This window comes from Cydia amplana, chromosome 3 (assembly GCF_948474715.1).
Source record: "Cydia amplana chromosome 3, ilCydAmpl1.1, whole genome shotgun sequence".
NCBI classification, from domain to species: domain Eukaryota; kingdom Metazoa; phylum Arthropoda; class Insecta; order Lepidoptera; family Tortricidae; genus Cydia; species Cydia amplana.
In genome coordinates this window covers 5,038,620-5,059,923 of record NC_086071.1, presented here as the reverse complement: position 1 = coordinate 5,059,923, position 21,304 = coordinate 5,038,620, and the positions used below count along the sequence as shown (strand labels likewise).

The following is a 21,304-nucleotide window of genomic DNA, read 5'->3' as shown; positions in this document are numbered from 1 at the left end:
CCATGAAAAAATTCACACGGAAACTAGACTATATTTGCAAGGGCAGAGACTAACCAACATTTTAAAAGGTTAAATTTAGGTCGATAGAAAAAAAACACGAAATCACCTTAACCGCCGCCATACCATCGAAGGTTTGCTCACATTATAATTATAACCACTTGATAAAATGACAAACTTGGAATGGACAAACGTTTAACATACAAAACTACCAGCTTTTGCCAGCGGATTCCTTTAAATCTTAAATTTTATAATTTAAACGGCCTTGTAGCACTAATAATATTAGACTAGGTATAGGTATCTACTAGTACGTAGGCAAGTATACATATATGTAGATCATATTGACTTATTGACGTGAGCTCGTAAAACCACATTGTATGTGCTCTGACTCTCCTGTGAGTCACCATCTCTCGTCAGATCAATATGGCTAAAAAAACTTTTATACCTCTTTGATTACGGTAAAGCTGAAAAGGTTAGATAGTATATGTGAATATGTTTGTGTCGCGTGTCAAAATTACAACGAGAGAACAAATAAAATTATCAATCAATCAAATTATTAGTGTCTGGGTGGTATAGAGGACGTACTGGGCCACTGCAGGGTTTGGTCACTTTTTCTTTAGAATATGACATTATTTCATTTATTATTCAAAATCACTTCGAGTTTAAACTGTTGTGAGACATACTAACATTGAATAAGTAATTTTACGGTTTTTTTTTATTTAATAATTTTACGGTTTATTACGGGGTATTTTGCTCGCACTGGTAGTGCTTGAGAAAGGAGACCTAGGCTCTCCGAAACATGTCGCGCGAGTGACTTAAAACAAGTGAGTCTAAACCGTAAAATTATTCAAAATTACTTATTCATTCAATGATTCATTCGTAGCCTGAAAATTATTGAGTCGATTTTAGTGAACAACCTGTCAATTAATTCGCCAACATAAACATAAACATTTAAATAAACATAAACGTTTTTTCTTTAATAACGCTGCGCCTTAAAGATTTTACAATTGTAACATTATAAATTTTTCACAACCAGAACCATTATTATCACCATCGTCCACACTGTTAACACATTTGGTACGCGCTACGAGTGTAGCCAACAACATAGGAAAAACCGTATGTAGCGAAAAGCGCCTACGAAAGTACAAACTGATAACCCGCCTAGCGGGTCGCTGGCAGTGAATGTGTTAACTGACAATTCGTAAAGCTTATTTTAAAAACGTACATTCCACCGACAATCAGAAGTGTTGCTGTTAATAAATTGTCCATGTGATGCGTAGGACGTAAACATTATACTATATGTACTATCAGATCAGAGAGATAGTGCAAGCCGGTGGCAATAACCATAACACTAAATTGTCATGACACGACACTATATGGTTGCGCTGGAAATTTGCCACTGCCTATTTATGAAAACTGGCCTGAACCGAATCGATCTGCCGGTACCACGAAGGCTATCCAATATCCATATATCTCTCGACCATATGGACTCCAGGAACACCTAAAGTCCTCGTGAATGGTCGAGCCCACAGCGCAGCGCCAAAAACGCTTATGAAGGTGACATACGGATGGCAACTGCAACACGGATGCTGGTGCATCCTTGCAGTAAATGCAGATCGACGTTTGAATTTTTGCCGAAATGTATTTTCTTATTTTATTCTCGGGGCAGAGGCAGACCCAAACGGAGATGGCGGGACAACCTTGATGCATTATGTGTGGAGTGGCGGGAGTGTGCATTGGACAGAGCCAAGTGGCGGGAAAGAAGGGAGGCCTTTGCACAGCAATGGGACACACTAATAGGCTAAATAAAAAAAATGTAGACAAAATAATAATTATATGAAAAAGCTCTTTCAATAGGAAAGGAAACAACGATGCTAAGTGATTTATGGCCTTTGACGATGATGAGATCTCCATGTGCATACCTAGTTAATACAATATAGGGTCTGTGCGGAAAGAGAAGAGTCGTAGAATGTATGGGATCCCCTACATTTCACAACTCTTCTCTTTCCGCAGTCCGCACAGACTCTACATGTGTGTAGATTGCATGAACGTGCAGGTTAAGAGATGTCGAAATGGGATCAAATATCAGATTACATTAATGTGAAGTTCGAATGCCGCTCCGGTCACCATAATCTTAAATTATTGATGTTTATTTATATTTGATGTGTAGGTGTTTGTACTAGTCATTACCTTATAGTTTTATTACGTGTTCGACCTTTTCACTGACGTCATTTCATCGACGATTGTTATTGATTGGTCGACGTTGTATGATTAAAATGAAATTACTTTAAATACTAGGTAAATTCGTTTTAGGTGTGTGCTGTGTGTTTCTAATTTGGTATGTTTGTGACATGTACGTTCACACCATATTAAACAACTTGAATTTAATTGACAATTAATAATGTTACAATATTCTGCATTCTTTTACAAATTCCATTTACGAATAGTAGAAGAATATCTTTAAAATTGTTATAATGTTTTATTTTATTTTCCTACTTATTTAGGGTATTTTTACTACTGTTTTCGTATTTTTGGTTGATTGATTATCGATTTTTTCAAGTCTGATTAGTGATTAATTAACTAATGTATTTTTGCCACAAAAAAACGATCAATCAAGCCGAAATCGCCCATCCCTACTTTAGTTATTCATCACGCGTCCTCTGAATGATTACTTGTCGCGTTGTCCAAAATAAAGATGCTAATTATATTTAACAACCAGACCTGTTTATTTTACTTCTGTTCTTTGTAAATATACAATGCAACCACCATAATATGCCGTAAGCGATCCTATTATAGACACATAAGGTTTATATTATGCTTCTGAGTCATTATCGTTTCTCTGTAAAAATGTTGAACGTCTAGTAGACGGTTGGAAATCGGCCAAACTAATATGTATACTGCTTACGACAATAGATTTATAAAAACAAAGAGTGATAAAATAGTAGTTTATGCAACAGTGATATAATAAGGGTTCTTAAAATTCAAGGGTCGAAGTTACAAAACGAGACGTAGTCGAGTTTTGTAAAAAAAGACCCGAGAATTTTAAGAACCAATTATGAGCTGTTGCATACATTACTTTTTCTATGACAGCTGCAGCAAAAAAAAAAAAAAAAAAAAAAAAAAAAAAAAAAAAAAAAAAAAAAAAAAGTTATTATTAAAAAAAAAGAGTTATTATTAAAAAGAAAGAGTTATTATTAAAAAAAAAGAGTTATTATTAAAAAAAAAGAGTTATTATTAAAAAAAAAGAGTTATTATTTAAAAAAAATTGAGTTATTATTTAAAAAAAAAAAGAGTTATTATTGTAAATGAAAACATACCTCTTTCAATCAAGATGATCGGAACTTGTATCTTTAAAAAAAATAAAGCAGTTGTATTATACTCATAAGATGACTGCTAGCAGTCATCTTATGAGCCTATAGACAAAGCATTCAAATGACATTGCTTTAGATATCACTGTCAGTCATTTAATTGACACATTTAAGTGCTGGAGTAGAAAAAAAATCTTAAGACATTCTCTACCTACTCTTATTAATGTTTGATCACAGTTACAAAAATTACCTCGTTATGTTTGCGTGACAACACTAAGTACTAGGACAAATGTAACAGAAACACTAAAGTAATATAAAGTGATCCCTCCACTTCGACCAAAAGAAAAAAGCGGCCAAGTGCGAGTCGGACTCGCCCATGAAGGGTTCCGTATTTAGGGGACTTATGACGTATTAAAAAAAACTACTTACTAGATATCGTTCAAACCAATTTTCGGTGGAAGTTTGCATGGTAATGTACCTCATATATTTTTTTTAGTTTTATCATTCTCTTGTTTTAGAAGTTACAGGGGGGGGGGACACATTTTACCACTTTGGAAGTGTCTCTCGCGCAAACTATTCAGTTTAGAAAAAAATGATATTAGAAACCTCAATATCATTTTTGAAGACCTATCCATAGATATCCCACACGTATGGGTTTGATGAAAAAAATTTTTTTTGAGTTTCAGTTCTAAGTATGGGGAACCCCAAAAATTTATTGTTTTTTTTCTATTTTTGTGTAAAAATCTTAATGCGGTTCACAGAATACATCTACTTACCAAGTTTCAACAGTATAGTTCTTATAGTTTCGGAATAAAGTGGCTGTGACATACGGACGGACAGACAGACGGACAGACAGACAGACAGACATGACGAATCCGTAAGGGTTCCGTTTTTTGCCATTTGGCTACGGAAACCTAAAAAGCACTGTCTTTCTGGAAAATAGCAAGACTGTCTCTAAATGGTTAACAATTACCATATTATATTGCAAAGCGAAGGCATAACCCAATTGTGCCTTATACGTAAAGTTATTTAGCATAGTCCGTATAATGCCTTGATTGGTCTTACATGGCTGAATAATAGAAACACCAATCAAAGCCACTGCCGCGATGTTCATGTACTTGATTACGATGAATAGTAGTAGGTATCAGCTAGCCTAGTCAAGATGACAATCGTACAAACGACAATCGAAAAGCGAAAAAAATATTGCTCCATACATTTTGGCAGATCAGACAATTCTGCTGATATCGATGATATCGACGATCGAGAGGAGAGCCAAAATTTTCTTCCGGCAATTTGGGGTTTGCCCCATAGTAAAAGTTTCTTAGTATGACTTATATGTTTACCTCGCAAAATGTAAAAAAAAAACCGGCCAAGTGCGAGTCGGACTCGCGCACGGAGGGTTCCGCACCATCAACAAAAAATAGAGCAAAACACGCAAAAAAACGGTCACCCATCCAAGTACTGACCCCGCCCGACGTTGCTTAACTTCGGTCAAAAATCACGTTTGTTGTATGGGAGCCCCACTTAAATCTTTATTTTATTCTGTTTTTAGTATTTGTTGTTAGATGGCGTTGGCGTCAACACTGTATGTATTGATTTAGTTTAGTAATTAAACATATTTAATATGTGGCCTCATGTCATTTTTGGCAGGAATTTGACATTTGACAGTAGTTCAAACAAAACTGGTCTGAGTTACGCGGGAAAATGGAGAAAATTGGAATTCGAGGAGTTTTTCAGTTCTTTTTTTGGAAGGCAAAACTGTGAAACAAATCCATAAAAGGATTTTACCTACGTTGGGTAGTTCGTGTCCTTCCTAGGGAACGATTTGACTTTGCGTAAATGAGTTTAAGCGAGGCAGGACATGCATTAAAGATGCACCTCGCCCTGGAGTCCCGAAAACAGCACTTTTACCCGAAATCATCGATAAAATCCATGATTTAGTTTTAGCCGACCGAAGATTGAAAATACGCGAATTAGCTGAAGCCACAAACATCTCTTCTGCTTGTGCATTTTATTTTACACGACGATTTGCACAAGAAAAAGCTTTGTGTAAGGTAAGTGCCGCGATTACTGACTCCAGAACAAATGCGTATTCGCATGTGATGTGAACATCTGATGAAGATTTGCAGGTGTTTAAAAAAAATCCAACAGATTTTATTCGCCGTTTTGTTACTATGGATGGAACCTGGATCCATCACTACATCCCGGAGATGAAACATCAGTCGAAACAATGGGCTGGTCATGGTGAGCCAACTCCAAAGAAAGCCATATGCATTCCGTCTGCTGGAAAGGTGATGGCGTCTGTGTTTTGGGACGCAAAGGGACACTTTTAATTGCCTACCTGGCCAAGGGAAAAACTATAACTGGAGCATACTACGCATCACTTTTGCAAGTCCAAACGCTCCGGTGCATTCAAGTCGTGTCGCTGCACAAAAATTGTCGGAGTTACGATTGGAACTTCTTCCACACCCTACTTATTCACCAGATTTGGCTTCGTCGGACTATCACCTCTTCCCGAAACTGAAAACATTTCTCTTAGGGCGAAATTTTAAGTCCGATGAGGAGGTTATATGGGAGGTCAATGCGTATTTCGAGGCCCTTGAAGAAACGCACTTCCGTGAAGGCATAGAGAAGTTGCAGACTCGTTGGGACAAGTGCGTAGAACTTCGGAGGGATTACGTAGAGAAATAAAATAAATACATTTGCAATATTATTATTTTTTGATATGAAACCAAGTTACTTCTCAAACAACCCTCGTATAGCGGCAATAAAAATACATCATCTGTGAAAATTTCAACTGTCTAGCTATCACGGGTCGTGAGATACAGCCTGGTGACAGACGGACGAACGGACGGACGGACGGATGGACGGACGGACAGCGGAGTCTTAGTAATAGGGTCCCGTTTTTACCCTTTGGGTACGGAACCCTAAAAAACACGTACTATTATATCATCCAGCTGGCCTGAGATTGAACCGGCGAAGGTATAGGTATTCAAAATCTTTTACACAAAAGGAATAAAAGACCTTAATGCAGTGTTCATGTTTCAAATAAAACACTATAGTCTGTTTCTGTCGCATGCGATGCTGAAACCTAATTAAAACCCATTCGGATTGAGGTAAAACGGTTTTCCCGTAGGTAGGTTCGTTTTTAGGGTTCCGTACCCAAAGGGTAAAAACGGGACCCTATTACTAAGACTCCGCTGTCCGTCCGTCTGTCACCAGGCTGTATCTCACGAACCGTGATAGCTAGACAGTTGAAATTTTCACAGATGATGTATTTCTGTTACCGCTATAACAACAAATACTAAAAACAGAATAAAATAAAGATTTAAGTGGGGCTCCCATACAACAAACGTGATTTTTGACCGAAGTTGAGCAACGTCGGGCGGGGTCAGTACTTGGATGGGTGACCGTTTTTTGCTTGTTTTGCTCTATTTTTTGTTGATGGTGCGGAACCCTCCGTGCGCGAGTCAGACTCGCACTTGGCCGGTTTTATTTTGTTTTGCTCTTATAGAACAATCAACAATCACATCATGGAACCGGAAAGGGAAACACCCCATATTGCTCTATAAATTACCTAACAGTATATTTGAACATTGTATTTGTTTGTTTACAGATGAAGACGAAGCGACGACATCCGGGCTGACGGACGGCGCGCAAGGCGACGTACAGAACCGCGTCATCTTCGTCAACCGACCGCAGCCGCAGAAGTTTCTCTCCAACAAAGTGTCCACCGCCAAATACAGGTACGGACGTATCCGACTACCGGACGGCGCCGGATGAGCTACAAATCCGCGTGGTCTTCGTCATTCGTCAACCGCCCGCAGCCGCAGAAGCTCATATATCCAACAAATTATATGACAGTAGGTTCTATAGGTAAACTCAAGGAGTATGAGTCATCGGTAATAGGGATGAAGACACATGTTGAATTTTATAACAAAATCTATTAAAATAGATAGCAAACGAGCAATTTATATCACAATAATGTGGATATTAAAATAAAATATTGAAAAATTACTAAAATACAGGACCTGAAAGTTTCAAAATTTAGGTTTTTATTAACTTCCAAAAACGATAAAAGTAAGGGTACCATTCGATTCCTTACATTTCGTCCAAAAAAATATTATATTGCAACTATATACATAAACGCAATATTTCACCGACAAAAACGCAATTTTCTTGTTTTGACCATACTACAAGATGGGCTCCCAGAGACCTTGACGTCACGTTCCCTAATCATTTAGTTTAGTGAAGTGCGACTGTCGGCCTTTGACTACAATTTCTGACTTTTGTGTTACTTTAATGCAATGGGTCCTATATAGACATTTGATCCTAAAAACAAACCCGATCGATTGATACCATAAATGAAAATTAGTCATGTAGCCTATTTCATGGAGACTTATTTATTATACACTAGCACACTTCCATTAATAACAGGAGTTGACTTTCGTTGGTTGATAAACACAACAAAGAGTTCTAAATTCTGTTATTTCAAAAGTGCTGATAACATCAACGTGCCCATAAAATGTTAATGGGCCGAAAGTCCTTGCTCCAATCTAGGCTATTAAAACTACCTACACTATACAAGTTTTGGGAACAAATAAAAATATTTTCGTTTTTAAATAATCTCACTGCTATATCTATATAAATTTGTACTTTGAAATAGATGTCATAGGTATACTACTTAAATAAAAACTGATAAAGCCCTACAGTGGTGGAGGCCGAATTCGCACCGGCGGCGCGTCTTCAGCTATCGCGGCAAATTTGTATTTAGGGAGTATGCATAGGTAGGTATAATCTATTTATTTCAGTTTACTAAGTATGTACCTACTCAATGTTATAAATACCTAGTTATAATTTAACTTGTCCGACTCACGACGCATCCACTGTAACGGAACACAATACCGTCGCCGTAGCACACCATCTAATCTGCCCTGCCAAGTGGATAATGTCATTTGTCAAAAGCGTACAATGGAAACATCCAGAAATTCACGTAGCAGACTATCAAGGTGAATCAAATCCATGCGATTTTTTCTTTTACTTGGCATGGCAATTAGCATTAAAATCGCGTGAACGGTAAATTCATTTGCGTCCCTCTGACTTTTAGATACAATATCAGCAACCTTGGTCCATTTTACATTATGAAATTCGCAGTAAGATGAAGATATTCGCGATCTCGCATCTGAGCCCGTAGAGTGGGCATTTTATTTGATTGGACTAAGTACTGTAAAAATTTGAGCAAGTCTTGTCAGAGTGCTCATTTCTAGCAGCTTCTAGCAGCAGGTAGTACTAAAACGCCTATATTGTACAAAACAGTTACAAATACATAACAATTAGTAAAATGCAATGTTTAAATGTGAAAGTTTGTATGTTTAGATTTCTAGCTGTTTGGATGTTTATATCGGCTGCTTTGTTTCTTAGCATTGGGGTTTCGTTTCCGGTGCGGTAATTTCCGGGGATTTGAGAAGCACAGACTTCATGAATCATTAGTAATATGTAGTAATAAATAACATTAAACCGAAAGCTAGGTTGAGTAAAATTTTTGATGCTAACACTAGGTACCTATACAACGTGTTACACTCCAGCCACTGAAAACCTCAAAAGGATTGTTATAATTCACAATTAGTCTAGAGTGTTTATTCTCAAATCGGTGTATTATTTCAAAGATATTGCTGTTTCTTTTATTTTCATAATTCTAGTCGATTAGTAATTCTACATTATTTTATTACGTATGTGTAACGTAGTAACCGTTAGCGTATCATCGCCCACACAGATTACTGACAATTCGTAAACCTTATTGCAAAGATATAGAGTCCATCGATTGTCAGTTTGTCAGTTAAGAGTGTTGCTACAAATACAATAGAACTTTGTCATAGTAAACTTCAAGTTTGACACTCAATTGCAATAAGCGAACGCAATACTCAGTTTCTAAGTACTCACGCTCAACATGTTCTTGGGAAAATTGTACTTAGCATACATATCTTGGCAAATTTCGTTGTCCAACATTATGTCAGAGCGCAAGAAAAAATTTCCGGATTTCCGAGATCGGAAATGTCGGAAATAGTCCGAGAATAATGAAACCCTATTTGGCATGCAGAACTATTCAAAGCTTTCTACATCGAACATCATCCACTAAGTGGAATATAACGTTGTGTGGCACAACAACTGCTTCGACGAGGTCGGGAGCAAAAGCCGCATGTAAATATGTAAATATGTAGCGAGCGTCTCATCGCGTCGTTTCTGAAGGCATTGAAACTGTCAACAAAAAGCGATGCATTAGCATATTGGCAGTAGAGATACCTGAAAACCGATCCGAAGTTTACCTGATATTAACGTGAAAGTTCACACGACAATACAATATAATGATTCAGTTTTAATAATTCAATATGGTTTTCATCCTATGTTAATACGACCCGCTTACGCTGATTGATCCTGACAAAATGTAGTCAGGGGTCGTCTCATAAGGCATATCGGTCGCACTTATTAGTGCACGTGCGATGCCTGATAATATGACTCGCCTGAAATCAAAATAATATTAAAACCTATTTATATATTTAAAATGAAATCGATCTCGATAACTCTTTTTCGCACACCATTACCTAATATAATAAAAACAACTGATAAACAACGTTTTTTTATGTCAGATCTGAGATAAAAAAGGCAACAAAATAAAAATCGACCCATATTACTCGTAGTACCCAAGGGTAGAGGTTACAATAGCCCTGATCTTTTACTACGAGTACAATTCTTACATTTTTGTGTTAGACTATACTTCACCATCATTATATATACAAAGGTGCACATTATTGTGTATTTATTAGTAATTGTTATGTATTTTTGTGACCTGTATACCTCTCGAGTCTTTGCATAGCTTAAAACTGGATAGATAAATGTAAGTTGTACATGTATCTATTTAAACAAAAATCAAGAACTGGTTCTACAAAAAAGTTTTATATGATTATCAAACCGGCTCACAAAATTTCACTCAACTTAAGAAAATACGACCTGTAAAAGAGAACATTACAGCTGGAAAGCATTTTTGTCCAAGCTCAAACGCGAACACTTTGCTTGCGCTTTGCTCGCTCGGTCATAAAACCTTAGTTCAGTTTGGAATAATTCTGACGCCAGGTAACCCTCGCCGTCCTTGCGACAGGCCGCTGCCCCCCATAACCTTTAAGTAACGACCTAACGACAGTAACGAACCAGTCAAACATGGTCAATTGTTGACTTACGCATTTCATGGGGCATTTGATAGTTGTTTGATGTATGCGGTCATGTAATTAGCCATATACAGGTGGATTTCAGCGACGGCAGATAACAGATTGAGATACATACCATGCTACGCGAAAATGGTTTTAGGTGGCCTTCCCTAACTTTTTAATTAACAACACAAACATACGGTTGATACACATTGAGAAAACTTCGACAGATATTTACCCAGCCGGAGCTTTCAATCTTCTAAGTGAGAACGTGCTACAAACTCCCACAGTTGAACCATTCTATTTTTGGTGTACATAGGTCCAAACTTTGGATTGAAATGCATATTTTGTAACATATTAAATACCAGTACGGATATGATGGTCGTTCTTGTCTACGTGACAGCGTGATAAAACGGTGTCCGTCACTTTCTTTCCCACGGTGTTAAACAGTGACAGTTATTTTATCACGTGGATAAAGATGGATAAAGCTATACATAATAGGCTGGCAGATGTTTACTTACAGTTACTATAAAATCAAAGTGTTTAACAATGAATCCCTATTCATTTAATGGTTCAGGTAATGTTTAGTTATTACTTATTCTTACTGAGAATAATGAGTGCCCATAACTTCATAGTAGAATTACTAGAAAAGAATATGGCCCTTATTTCGACTTTCCATTGGCTTACATCCATCCAAGTGCCTGTAAACTAGCAATATTGGATTACAAAAATGGGGCACTTTTTATTCCTAAGTGGCATCAATAATACTTACTCATGCTTTGCACAAGGATATACTAAAATATCTCAGAATGCGAAGAACTCTTGAATCCAACGATTTGTGGAAGACCAAGTATCAAGAAGTAGAATGAGCCCGCTGTAAAATATAACGTTTACGTTTAACAACAGACATTGCCTACTGGTATGTCGTCCCTGGAATAAGTTGTTTACAATGTTTACGCGAGGGACAGGCATCTGGCGCGGCGCCATATCGGGTGTCGCGGCTATGAGACATGAAAATGGGTCAATGGACCAGGCTATCGGATTCCAATTTTAAGAAGTTTTGGGTCAATATCATGGGCGTTATGAAGGCCTAATTTCGCTGGACACATTTGCGACAAACAGAAATATCATTTGCCTAGAAGATGACCAATGTGCCCTATGATAGCTTCCAATATAAATACATAAAAAATTACATTAAATACATTTAATTACATTAAAATTATATACACAGTTTTCAAGTTAAATTATAGGTTTCGAATACTGGCTTAAGATTGTGCCAAGTGTGGAGTTTCTTAAGATCTTGTAGTGTATATTATCACGTCTAAAATTCCACTTACAATGTTACCTATAACATAACAAATACCCTAGTATTTGACTGTATTTAAAATAAATTATTTTACAACATGCATGAAATAAAGCAGCAGTTATTTTTAGACACAATTTCTATTTTAAAACTCGCATAAAACTATAAAGAGTAGGTAATTTGATTGTGACGTCACATGCTAATAGCGTTTCATAAGTGGTGGTCTCTATATAAATTGCATAGAAGCAAAATCGTTTTGACAGTTTGAAAAAAGAAACTGATTTGACTAGTAGTTAAATACCCTATTTCTTTTCCAGCGTGGCGTCGTTCTTGCCGCTGTTCCTTTTCGAGCAGTTCCGGCGCTACTCCAATTGCTTCTTCCTGCTGATAGCGCTGCTGCAGCAGATCCCCGACGTGTCTCCCACGGGCCGGTGGACGACCTTGACACCGCTCTTCTTCATTCTCTTTGTGTCCGCCGTCAAGGAGATCCTCGAGGACTTTGTGAGTGTTGTGTCTGATCAAGCCCCGTAGACAACATGACAATCGCTAACGCTCCGTAGCGATCGAAACGCTGCTGTCACTGTCACACTAATATGGAAGAGTGGTAGAGAGACACGAAGCGATTCGATGGCGAAGCGCAAGCGATTGCCACCTTGGCTAGGCCGCCAGATCCTGTGATCCAGTGTCCTCCACGGGCCACTGGACAATCCTCACTCCTCTTTGTATCCGCCCTGAAAGAGATCATCGAGGACTTTGTGAGTGTTACCCGTAACCCGTTCTAATATAATTATAATAAAAAAAATAAAAAAAAACATACAACCGAATTGATAACCTCCTCCTTTTAGATTTGGAAGTCGGTTAATAACATGGGCTTGTGGCGCTCAGATCGAGTTTTCGCGGAATCTTTTTCTAACGTGTGGTATTTTCTAGAAACGACACCGTGCCGATGACGAAACGAACAACCGGCGCTGCGACGTGCTCCGGCAAGGTCGCTGGATGTCGCTACGCTGGTCCGAGCTGCTCGTCGGAGATATCGTCAAAGTGCTCAACAACCAGTTCTACCCCGCTGACCTGGTGCTGTTGTCCACCAGGTGAGGACTGCTATAACCGCCAGGGCAGCTGGATGCTGGTCCGAGCTGGCCGTTCGAAACAGCGTCAAGGTCTCGGACAAGCTTTGTACCTACTGCTGGTTTTAATCGACTATAATTGGTTTTAATCGGCTGAGGCGTGAGTAGATGACTTTTTCGCCATTAGGCGGAAAAGAATCGCCTCCATGCTGAGACGGGTGCGCGGCAGCAGCAACAGTCTTCTCAGGGTGTTGGCCGGGCGCCTCGACTGCCCGGTTACAAAGTTATGGGTGGAGGTGGCAATTGGGAGAACTAAATAGAGCATGGCAACCTGCGCTCCTCCTCTCGCAATGGCCACACATCTGCCAAATACGTAGCTTTTAGTTTTTAGTCATAAGTTTTTATTTTTATATTATATTTTTATTTCGTTCTATTATTTTTAGTAATTAACATAGTTTTTTAAGTTTATACCTACTAATAACGCTACGGATCAATGATCTGAAATAAACGATTTTTATTTTATTTATTTATAATTATGGATTCATCGCAAATGTTTAATATTAGGTATGAAATTCTCGAAATAAAAGAAAACAGGGAGAAACTCACTTTCTCGAGACTCGAACTCTTCAACTTTAGGATACCTACCCGCCGACCTCCCAATAAAGCTAGCGAGACGTGGTATCCGCCTGCGCGCACAGTTCCGTCATATCCTTCCTCTAAATACACGCCTAGAGACATACAATACCGTTAAAACACTGCTATTATATTGGATTTGTTCCGCAGCGAACCACAACCGACTAGCGACATCTACAATGAGACTATTTAAACATTGATTCACGATTGCTGTCGCGGGTCTAATATAACGCGCCAGTTATGAATACGCGATACGATTTATTGTGTTCGCTCCGCAGCGAACCTCAAGGAATCGCTTTCATCGAGACATCGAACCTGGACGGCGAGACCAACCTGAAGATCCGACAGGCGTCGCCAGAGACGGTCCGGCTCGAAGACGCCGACGCGTTGGCCACTTTCGCGGCCACCATACAGTGCGAGCCACCCAACAGGCATCTCTACGAGTTCAACGGTCTGCTTAAGGAGGCCAATTCCAAGTGAGTGATGCGACTTGAAAAACCATGAATTTAGTCTTTGTTCAGGATCCTAACAACAATTTTCAGTTACGTATTTGCATTATTTTTAAATCAAATTTGCCGCTTGCTATCGTCTGCAAAGCGTTCATCCTGGTTACACTCTGGAACCTACTCGTAAATATTCGGTTTCAGGGGGATTTCCACCCGCGGAGACTATCTCAAGAAACTACAGGGGAGGGGGGAGAAACTATAGCGGGGTTCTTCAAAAATGAGCAACAGGTTACAGACGTTAATATGTTACGGTACCAACGGCAAACAAAACTAGGAGCGATCATTATTTAAGCTGAACTGACGTTGCCCCATTGCAACGTCTGGTCTGATTGTAATAAAGATTGATCCTGTGATGTTCATGTATTCCTCCTTCCTTGGCCTTTGCGTCTATTGCAGACGATTTATGGTGCAAATCGGAGAGACAATGACCTCTCCAGACTTAACACCGCCTGGGACGGAATTAAGGAAACGCAGGGATGCCCAGCACCTGCATTACCCCCTCGGCTCATGTATTAGGGCGATTTTAACTAAACATCGAGTCCATGAGTAACCTATGTTGATGTTTCCAGGGTGATAGCACTGGGGCTGGAGCAGATGATGCTGCGCGGCTCTATGCAGCGGAACACGGCGTGGCTGTGCGGCGTCGTGGTGTACACGGGCCACGAGACCAAGCTGATGAAGAACTCCACCAAAGGTCAGTGCCATGATTCAACAGGCATTAGTACAGACCACAGACAAGACATCCTCTGGACTGAGCATAGTAACGCTACCCCCTCTGCCACTTATACGGTAGTTTGACTCCATCTTCGAGTCAATCCCGTGCCGTGATTGGTCCGTGTCTTTGAACGGACCAATCACGGCACGGGATTCGCTCACCTCGTCCCCCCGCACCCCCGTATTTTTGACAGCATCGGTTTCATGAAATAATTGCTCTAAACTCCGTCTAGAGGATTCCTAGTCTATGGTACAGACCCTCCAATCCGAATGGCTTCCAGAAAAGTAGGTTAGGCTAGAACTGCCAAATTGCAACATCCTGAACGACAGCCATTACTCTTCGAGAGCTAGGGCGTAGCTGCGACGAACTGCTGCCAGAATGTTTTATGTTATCGTCCGGACGACTGGGTTTCAAAATTTTACCTGCTTAATTTTAACTCTGTCAAATTGACAGAGTCATAAATAATGATAATGATAATGATAGTCATTGATAATGGTTAAACATAATTTAAAAAGTAAGGAGCGTAGAGACATTGTTGACATGTCTGTGGAACGCCATATAGAACTTTCCTGCGTTGAGTTGGAACAATTTATAATCATATGCGTGTACAGACCCCCATCGGCAGACTATAACTTATTCGAATCGGTCATAGATGAAGTGCTTAGTGCTGTTTTTAGAAGTCAGAAAATTATAATTGTATGTGGTGATTTTAACATTAATTTGCTAGAAAAATCGCCATTATGTGGAAGGTTACTAAATACTTTTAAGTCCTTCAATTTAGTCAATTTATTTTGTGAACCTACTAGAATCACGGCAACCAGTGCTACATGTATAGATAACATCTTCAGTAACCAGGATGCGATTTGTAAATCTGTTATAAATACCCTAAGTTCTGACCACTGTGGAGTAAAAGCCTCGTTCAGCGGGAAAATTGAGGAAATTCCACAAGACACTATGTGCAGACCGATTTCCGAAAGGCGTTTGGAGTTATTCAATCGAAATATCAAGAGAAGATTATGTTATCTTTCATGTACCCAGGATAACCCTGACTGTTTGAGCTCAGAGTTGTTTAACTGTATTAAAAAGGAATTTGATGCCTGTTTCATTCCAAAGAAGTTGCAGGGCAAGATCAAGACTAAATTTAGCGACTGGGCTACGCCGGATATTCACGAGAAGAGACGCCAACTCTATGATTTATATGATTTGAGAACAACAGATAAAAGGCCGGAATTTCTAGAGTACGTAAAGAATTTTTCAAAATCTTTTAAGATGATGTGTGTCGCCGCTAAAGCTGATTATTTGTCCAAAAAGATTCTAAATTCCAGCGATAAAGTTAAAACTGTATGGCAAGTAATCAACAACGAAACTGGAAAACGTAAAATGAAGGATCCGCATTACAACCTACGAATCGCTGACACTTTAGTAAGTTCCGACCGTGAAGTGGCAGATCATTTCGAGCAGTTTTTCTCGAATATACCGGTAGAAACAACAAAGTCACTTAATTCATCGCCAGAGGTCGCTGAAGAAATTCTGAAGACAACCGTAGCGGAATGTACAGAAATGTTCACATTTTCTTATGTCACTCCGAATATAGTTCTTAAAACTTTCAGATCATTAAACTTAAAGAAAACGGAAGATCTCTGGGGATTATCAGTAAAAGTATTACATTCTATTGTAGAATCGATCGCACCATATTTAGCCGGGATTTTCAACAGATGCATTGATACTGGAATTTTTCCAGATATTATGAAACACAGCAAAATTATCCCACTGTTTAAATCTGGAACGAGAACAGACCCCACCAACTTTAGACCAATTTCTATACTACCGGCGTTAAGCAAAGTTTTCGAGAAACTTATTCTTAATCAACTTTTGTCTCATTTTAACAGAAATAAATTGCTTGACAATAATCAATTTGGTTTTACCCGAGGTCGGTCAACTACTGACGCCGGTGCGGTACTTCTAAAACACATCTTTGACGCTTGGGAAAAAGCTCAAGATGCTGTTGGAATTTTCTGTGATCTATCAAAGGCATTTGATTGCGTTGATCACGAGAATTTAAGAAGAAAATTATGCCGCTATGGGATAAAAGCTACTGCCCTTGATCTTGTTTCTTCGTACCTTTCGGATAGAACTCAGCGAGTAGTTATCAATGGAGCTCAATCGGCGGGGTCTCCAGTAGCTCTTGGAGTGCCTCAAGGTTCCATTCTTGGTCCCTTTCTGTTTTTGGTATACATTAATGATCTACCAAAACTAGTGCAAGATAGACATGATATAGTGTTATTTGCAGATGACACGTCTCTTATATTTAAAGTAGACAGGAAGGAAAACAGCTTCGATAACATTAACGATGCACTTTCCACCATAGTAGACTGGTTTACGGCAAATAACTTACTTTTGAATGCCAAGAAAACCTAGTGCATCAAATTTACGCTGCCGAACGTCAAGCAGGTAAACAACAGCAATATTAAAATAAAAGGTAATACGCTGGAATTCGAAGATCGAACGGTTTTCCTTGGAGTCACTTTAGACGCAAAACTGCAGTGGCATGCACATATAGCCACTCTAGCCGGCAAACTTAGTTCTGCTGCCTATGCAGTGAGGCGAATCAGACAGCTGACAAACGTAGAGACGGCCAGGCTGGTATACTTTAGCTACTTCCACAGTGTTATGTCGTATGGAATCCTGTTGTGGGGAAAAGCGGCAGACATTCAGACAATATTTGTGCTGCAAAAACGAGCTGTACGTTCTATCTATGGACTGGGCGCTCGAGCATCCCTGAGAGAGAAATTCAAAGAAGTGAACATTCTTACCCTTGCATCTCAATACATACTTGAGAATATTATGTATGTTCGGAAAAACGTCCACGAATTTAAGCTTAACAGTGATATCCATAACTATAACACTAGAAACAAACATAAACTTTCTGTGCCCGCCCACCGCCTCCGTAAGGTTAGTACGTCTTTCGTCGGGAACTGTACACGTTTTTATAACAAAGTTCCCACTGATATAGCGAATTTACCACTTAACAAATTTAAGTCACACATTAAGCGCTCCTTGTTGAGTAAGGCGTACTACACTGTAAATGATTTTATAGATGATAGAGATGCCTTTAAGCCGGCAGCTTGATTTCGATAGTATAATAAGAGTTAATATGTATTGTTTTTCTTTTCTTTTTTTTTCTTTTCATTGTGAATTAATCATGCTAGTCTCCAGTAGAATTGACACATGAGACCATCATGTTCTCTATTAATTAGGTATATTGTTTATATTGCTTAATTTAATTTTAGTTTTTGACACTTGGAGACCTTATACATCTCTAAGTTTTAATTTTATTTTTAATTTGTTTGTACATATTTATATTTTTAATGATTCTGACACTTGAGAGACCTATACATCTCTTAGTCAATATAGGGCATTTTGCTTAGTAATTATGTGAAGATATACCGTTTTTCATGTAACATACAAGAACAAAATGTTGTGTCTCACAGCTATACGTTATTACAATTTAAATATTAATATGGCCCGGCAGCTTGAATATGTCATGCTCGCTTAAAAGTCTTTGCTTACGGTGGCGTTGTTGATCGGGTCGCCACTTTCCCGAATGAAGGTTGAGAGAGGCGATGGCTGAGATACGCGTCATACTCGTGAACGGGTGCTGTTTGTGGAGACTGGTCTATTTAAGCTAACACGAGCTATTATATTTAGTAACTTTATTTTTGAGTATAATTACATGGACACACCTCATTCGGTTCTCGTATGCTATTTTATTTTTACTATCATTTTCTTTAATTTAATGAATGTTTTAATTAGGTATACAGGATTTTGACTCTTGGAGACCCTATACATCTCTAAGGATAATTTGATTAACTACTATATATTTTAATCTTTTAGTTATGATGACACTTAGAGACATTTACATCTCTAAATAATTTTAGATTATAGTTTTTGTATCTTTGTGTTTTTTTTTTTTTCAATACTATTGTTATTGCGTTTTCTGTAATTCGACATTTAGAGGCTTTATACATCTCTATGTTAGTTTGATTTGATATTTACGGCTTAGTTGTATTTTATAATTATTGATGTGTTTTTTTTTTGCTGTATGTAAATTCCATATTGACGTGTAAAAGTGCCCTTGTGGCCTATTTGCTGAATAAATGTTGATATTTGATATTTGATATTTGATAAATTGGAGCTTATGTATTACCTATGTGTGGAACGCGGGTCGTCAGGAGGCTATACTCCATGTTCGGAACTGTCTTCTAGTATATAATGTATGAAGACATAATTATGTTCGGCTAATGGCTATACTTCTTTGATTTATACCATCATGCTTTGACATACATTTACGAGTAACTATTATACATTAAAACATACAGTCATGAGTATGAAAAAAAGCGCTGGTGGCCCAGCAGTAAGAGCGTGCGACTTGCAATCCGGAGGTCGCGGGTTCGAACCCCGGCTCGTACCAATGAGTTTTTCGGAACTTATGTACGAAATATCATTTGATATTTACCAGTCGCTTTTCGGTGAAGGAAAACATCGTGAGGAAACCGGACTAATCCCAATACGGGCCTAGTTTACCCTCTGGGTTGGAAGGTCAGATGGCAGTCGCTTTCGTAAAAACTAGTGCCCACGCCAATTACTGGGATTAGTTGCCAAGCGGACCCCAGGCTCCCATGAGCCGTGGCAAAATGCCGGGATAACGCGAGGAAGATGATGATGATACAGTCATGAGTCAATATCACGAGCGTTACGAACGCCTAATTTCTTTGCCACATTTTTGATGAAGTGCCTTTATATTTTGACAACATTTTTTAAGTTTGTAGTCAAAGATCAAACGACCAAAAATATCATCAAAATTTAGAAAAACTTATTCAAAAGCATGCCCAAAGAAATGTGTGGGACACGTTTGTGACATTGTCCCTGTCCCTTATGCACGATGTTTTCAACAGCACCCTTGAAGCGATCATCGATAGACAAACAGACGAACACGCAGATCCTGATGCTGTTCATTCTGCTGCTGGTGCTGTCTGTGGTGAGCGCGGCGTTCAACGAGCTCTGGCTCCACCGCCGCGGTAACACGGATTGGTACATATCGCTTAAGGGTAAGTCCATGTTTCTATTTTTTTTCTTCTTTTCGGTAGTTCCCGAGTTGGACTGATCACTCGCTGTAGTGGTTACAAAAAACCGGCCAAGTGCGAGTCGGACTCGCGCACGGAGGCTTCCGCACCATTAACAAAAAATAGAGCAAAACAAGCAAAAAAAAGGTCACCCATCCAAGTACTGACCCCGCCCGACGTTGCTTAACTTCGGTCAAAAATCACGTTTGTTGTATGGGAACCCCACTTAAATCTTTATTTTATTCTGTTTTTAGTATTTGTTGTTATAGCGGCAACAGAAATACATCATCTGTGAAGATTACAACTGTCTAGCTATCACGGTTCGTGAGATACAGCCTGGTGACAGACGGACGGACGGACGGACGGACGGACGGACAGCGGAGTCTTAGTAATAGGGTCCCGTTTTTACCCTTTGGGTACGGAACCCTAAAAACTGGATACAAACAGCCCAACGACGAAGAAAGCGGACACTGAGTGAAAAAGGGTTAAAAGTAGAAGACAATTTTTGTGCTTCGATCATGCTCTTTAACAGAAATATCGGGTACGCGGGCTACTTGGGCGTTTTTTTTTTTGTTGTCCTCTACACTTTTTTTTCAAATTTGGGATTTTTTATGTTATTTCTACTCAGAATCACGAGCTCTTTCTATCCTAATAGGAGAAAAAAAGTGTCCCACAATTTCCATACATTTTTCGATCTTTCCATTCCGCGACCGCCATACAAAGTCTATGTAAAATGGTGACGTAATGGAAATAAAAATCTTAGGACACTTTTTTTCTCCTATTAGAATAGAAAGCGCTCGTGATTCTGAGTAGAAATAACATAAAAAATCCCAAATTTGAAAAAAAAGTGTAGGGGACAACAAAAAAAAAGCGACCACTTACCAGTAATAATAATACCTAGAAAACTTCATCTCATCCCGTCATAACCCTTTGCCCGCCAAAGACGTGCACAGACGCGCACGGTTACAGTGCAATATAAACCTTTATGCATTCCAATAAGGATTAAGATGGCACGTTATGTATAATAGATGTATGATTATGTATAATCGGTCAGGAAATTATAAGTTAGCAAGAGCAAGACTATAAAAAATTGTAGATTAAAGCCTATAGGAATCTGGTAAAGGGCAATCTACAATTAACTTTTATACTTACTTCGAAATATACGTTTGATAACATTTGAATCACATTTGTTTAAATGTACGTATATTTAATAAGTACACAATTAAAGTTATACAAGTTTTTTTTTTGTTTCAGACGCGGTTTACCTAAACTTCGGTTTTAACTTTTTGACATTTTTAATATTGTACAACAATCTTATACCTATATCGTTACAAGTCACTGCTGAAATAGTTAGGTTTTTCCAAGTGAGTATCATTTTACTAATAAGTCAATTAATTTCAATAAAGTCATTAACTGGAACCTGTACATTCATGATTTAAAGTAGAAGCTTTTA

General features: G+C 38.6%; 1 protein-coding gene across 1 annotated transcript in view; it reads left to right on the top strand.

The window, feature by feature from the left end:
- Positions 1-21,304, top strand: part of LOC134662406 (phospholipid-transporting ATPase IA) — an 89,426-nt gene that overhangs the window by 45,012 nt on the left and 23,110 nt on the right. Inside the window, exons 2-8 of the mRNA XM_063518621.1 lie at positions 6,922-7,051; positions 12,125-12,308; positions 12,738-12,898; positions 13,786-13,983; positions 14,583-14,707; positions 19,684-19,836; positions 21,106-21,215. Of these exons, the coding sequence (XP_063374691.1) occupies positions 6,922-7,051; positions 12,125-12,308; positions 12,738-12,898; positions 13,786-13,983; positions 14,583-14,707; positions 19,684-19,836; positions 21,106-21,215 (1,061 nt within the window). The remainder of the gene's footprint in view (positions 1-6,921; positions 7,052-12,124; positions 12,309-12,737; positions 12,899-13,785; positions 13,984-14,582; positions 14,708-19,683; positions 19,837-21,105; positions 21,216-21,304) is intronic.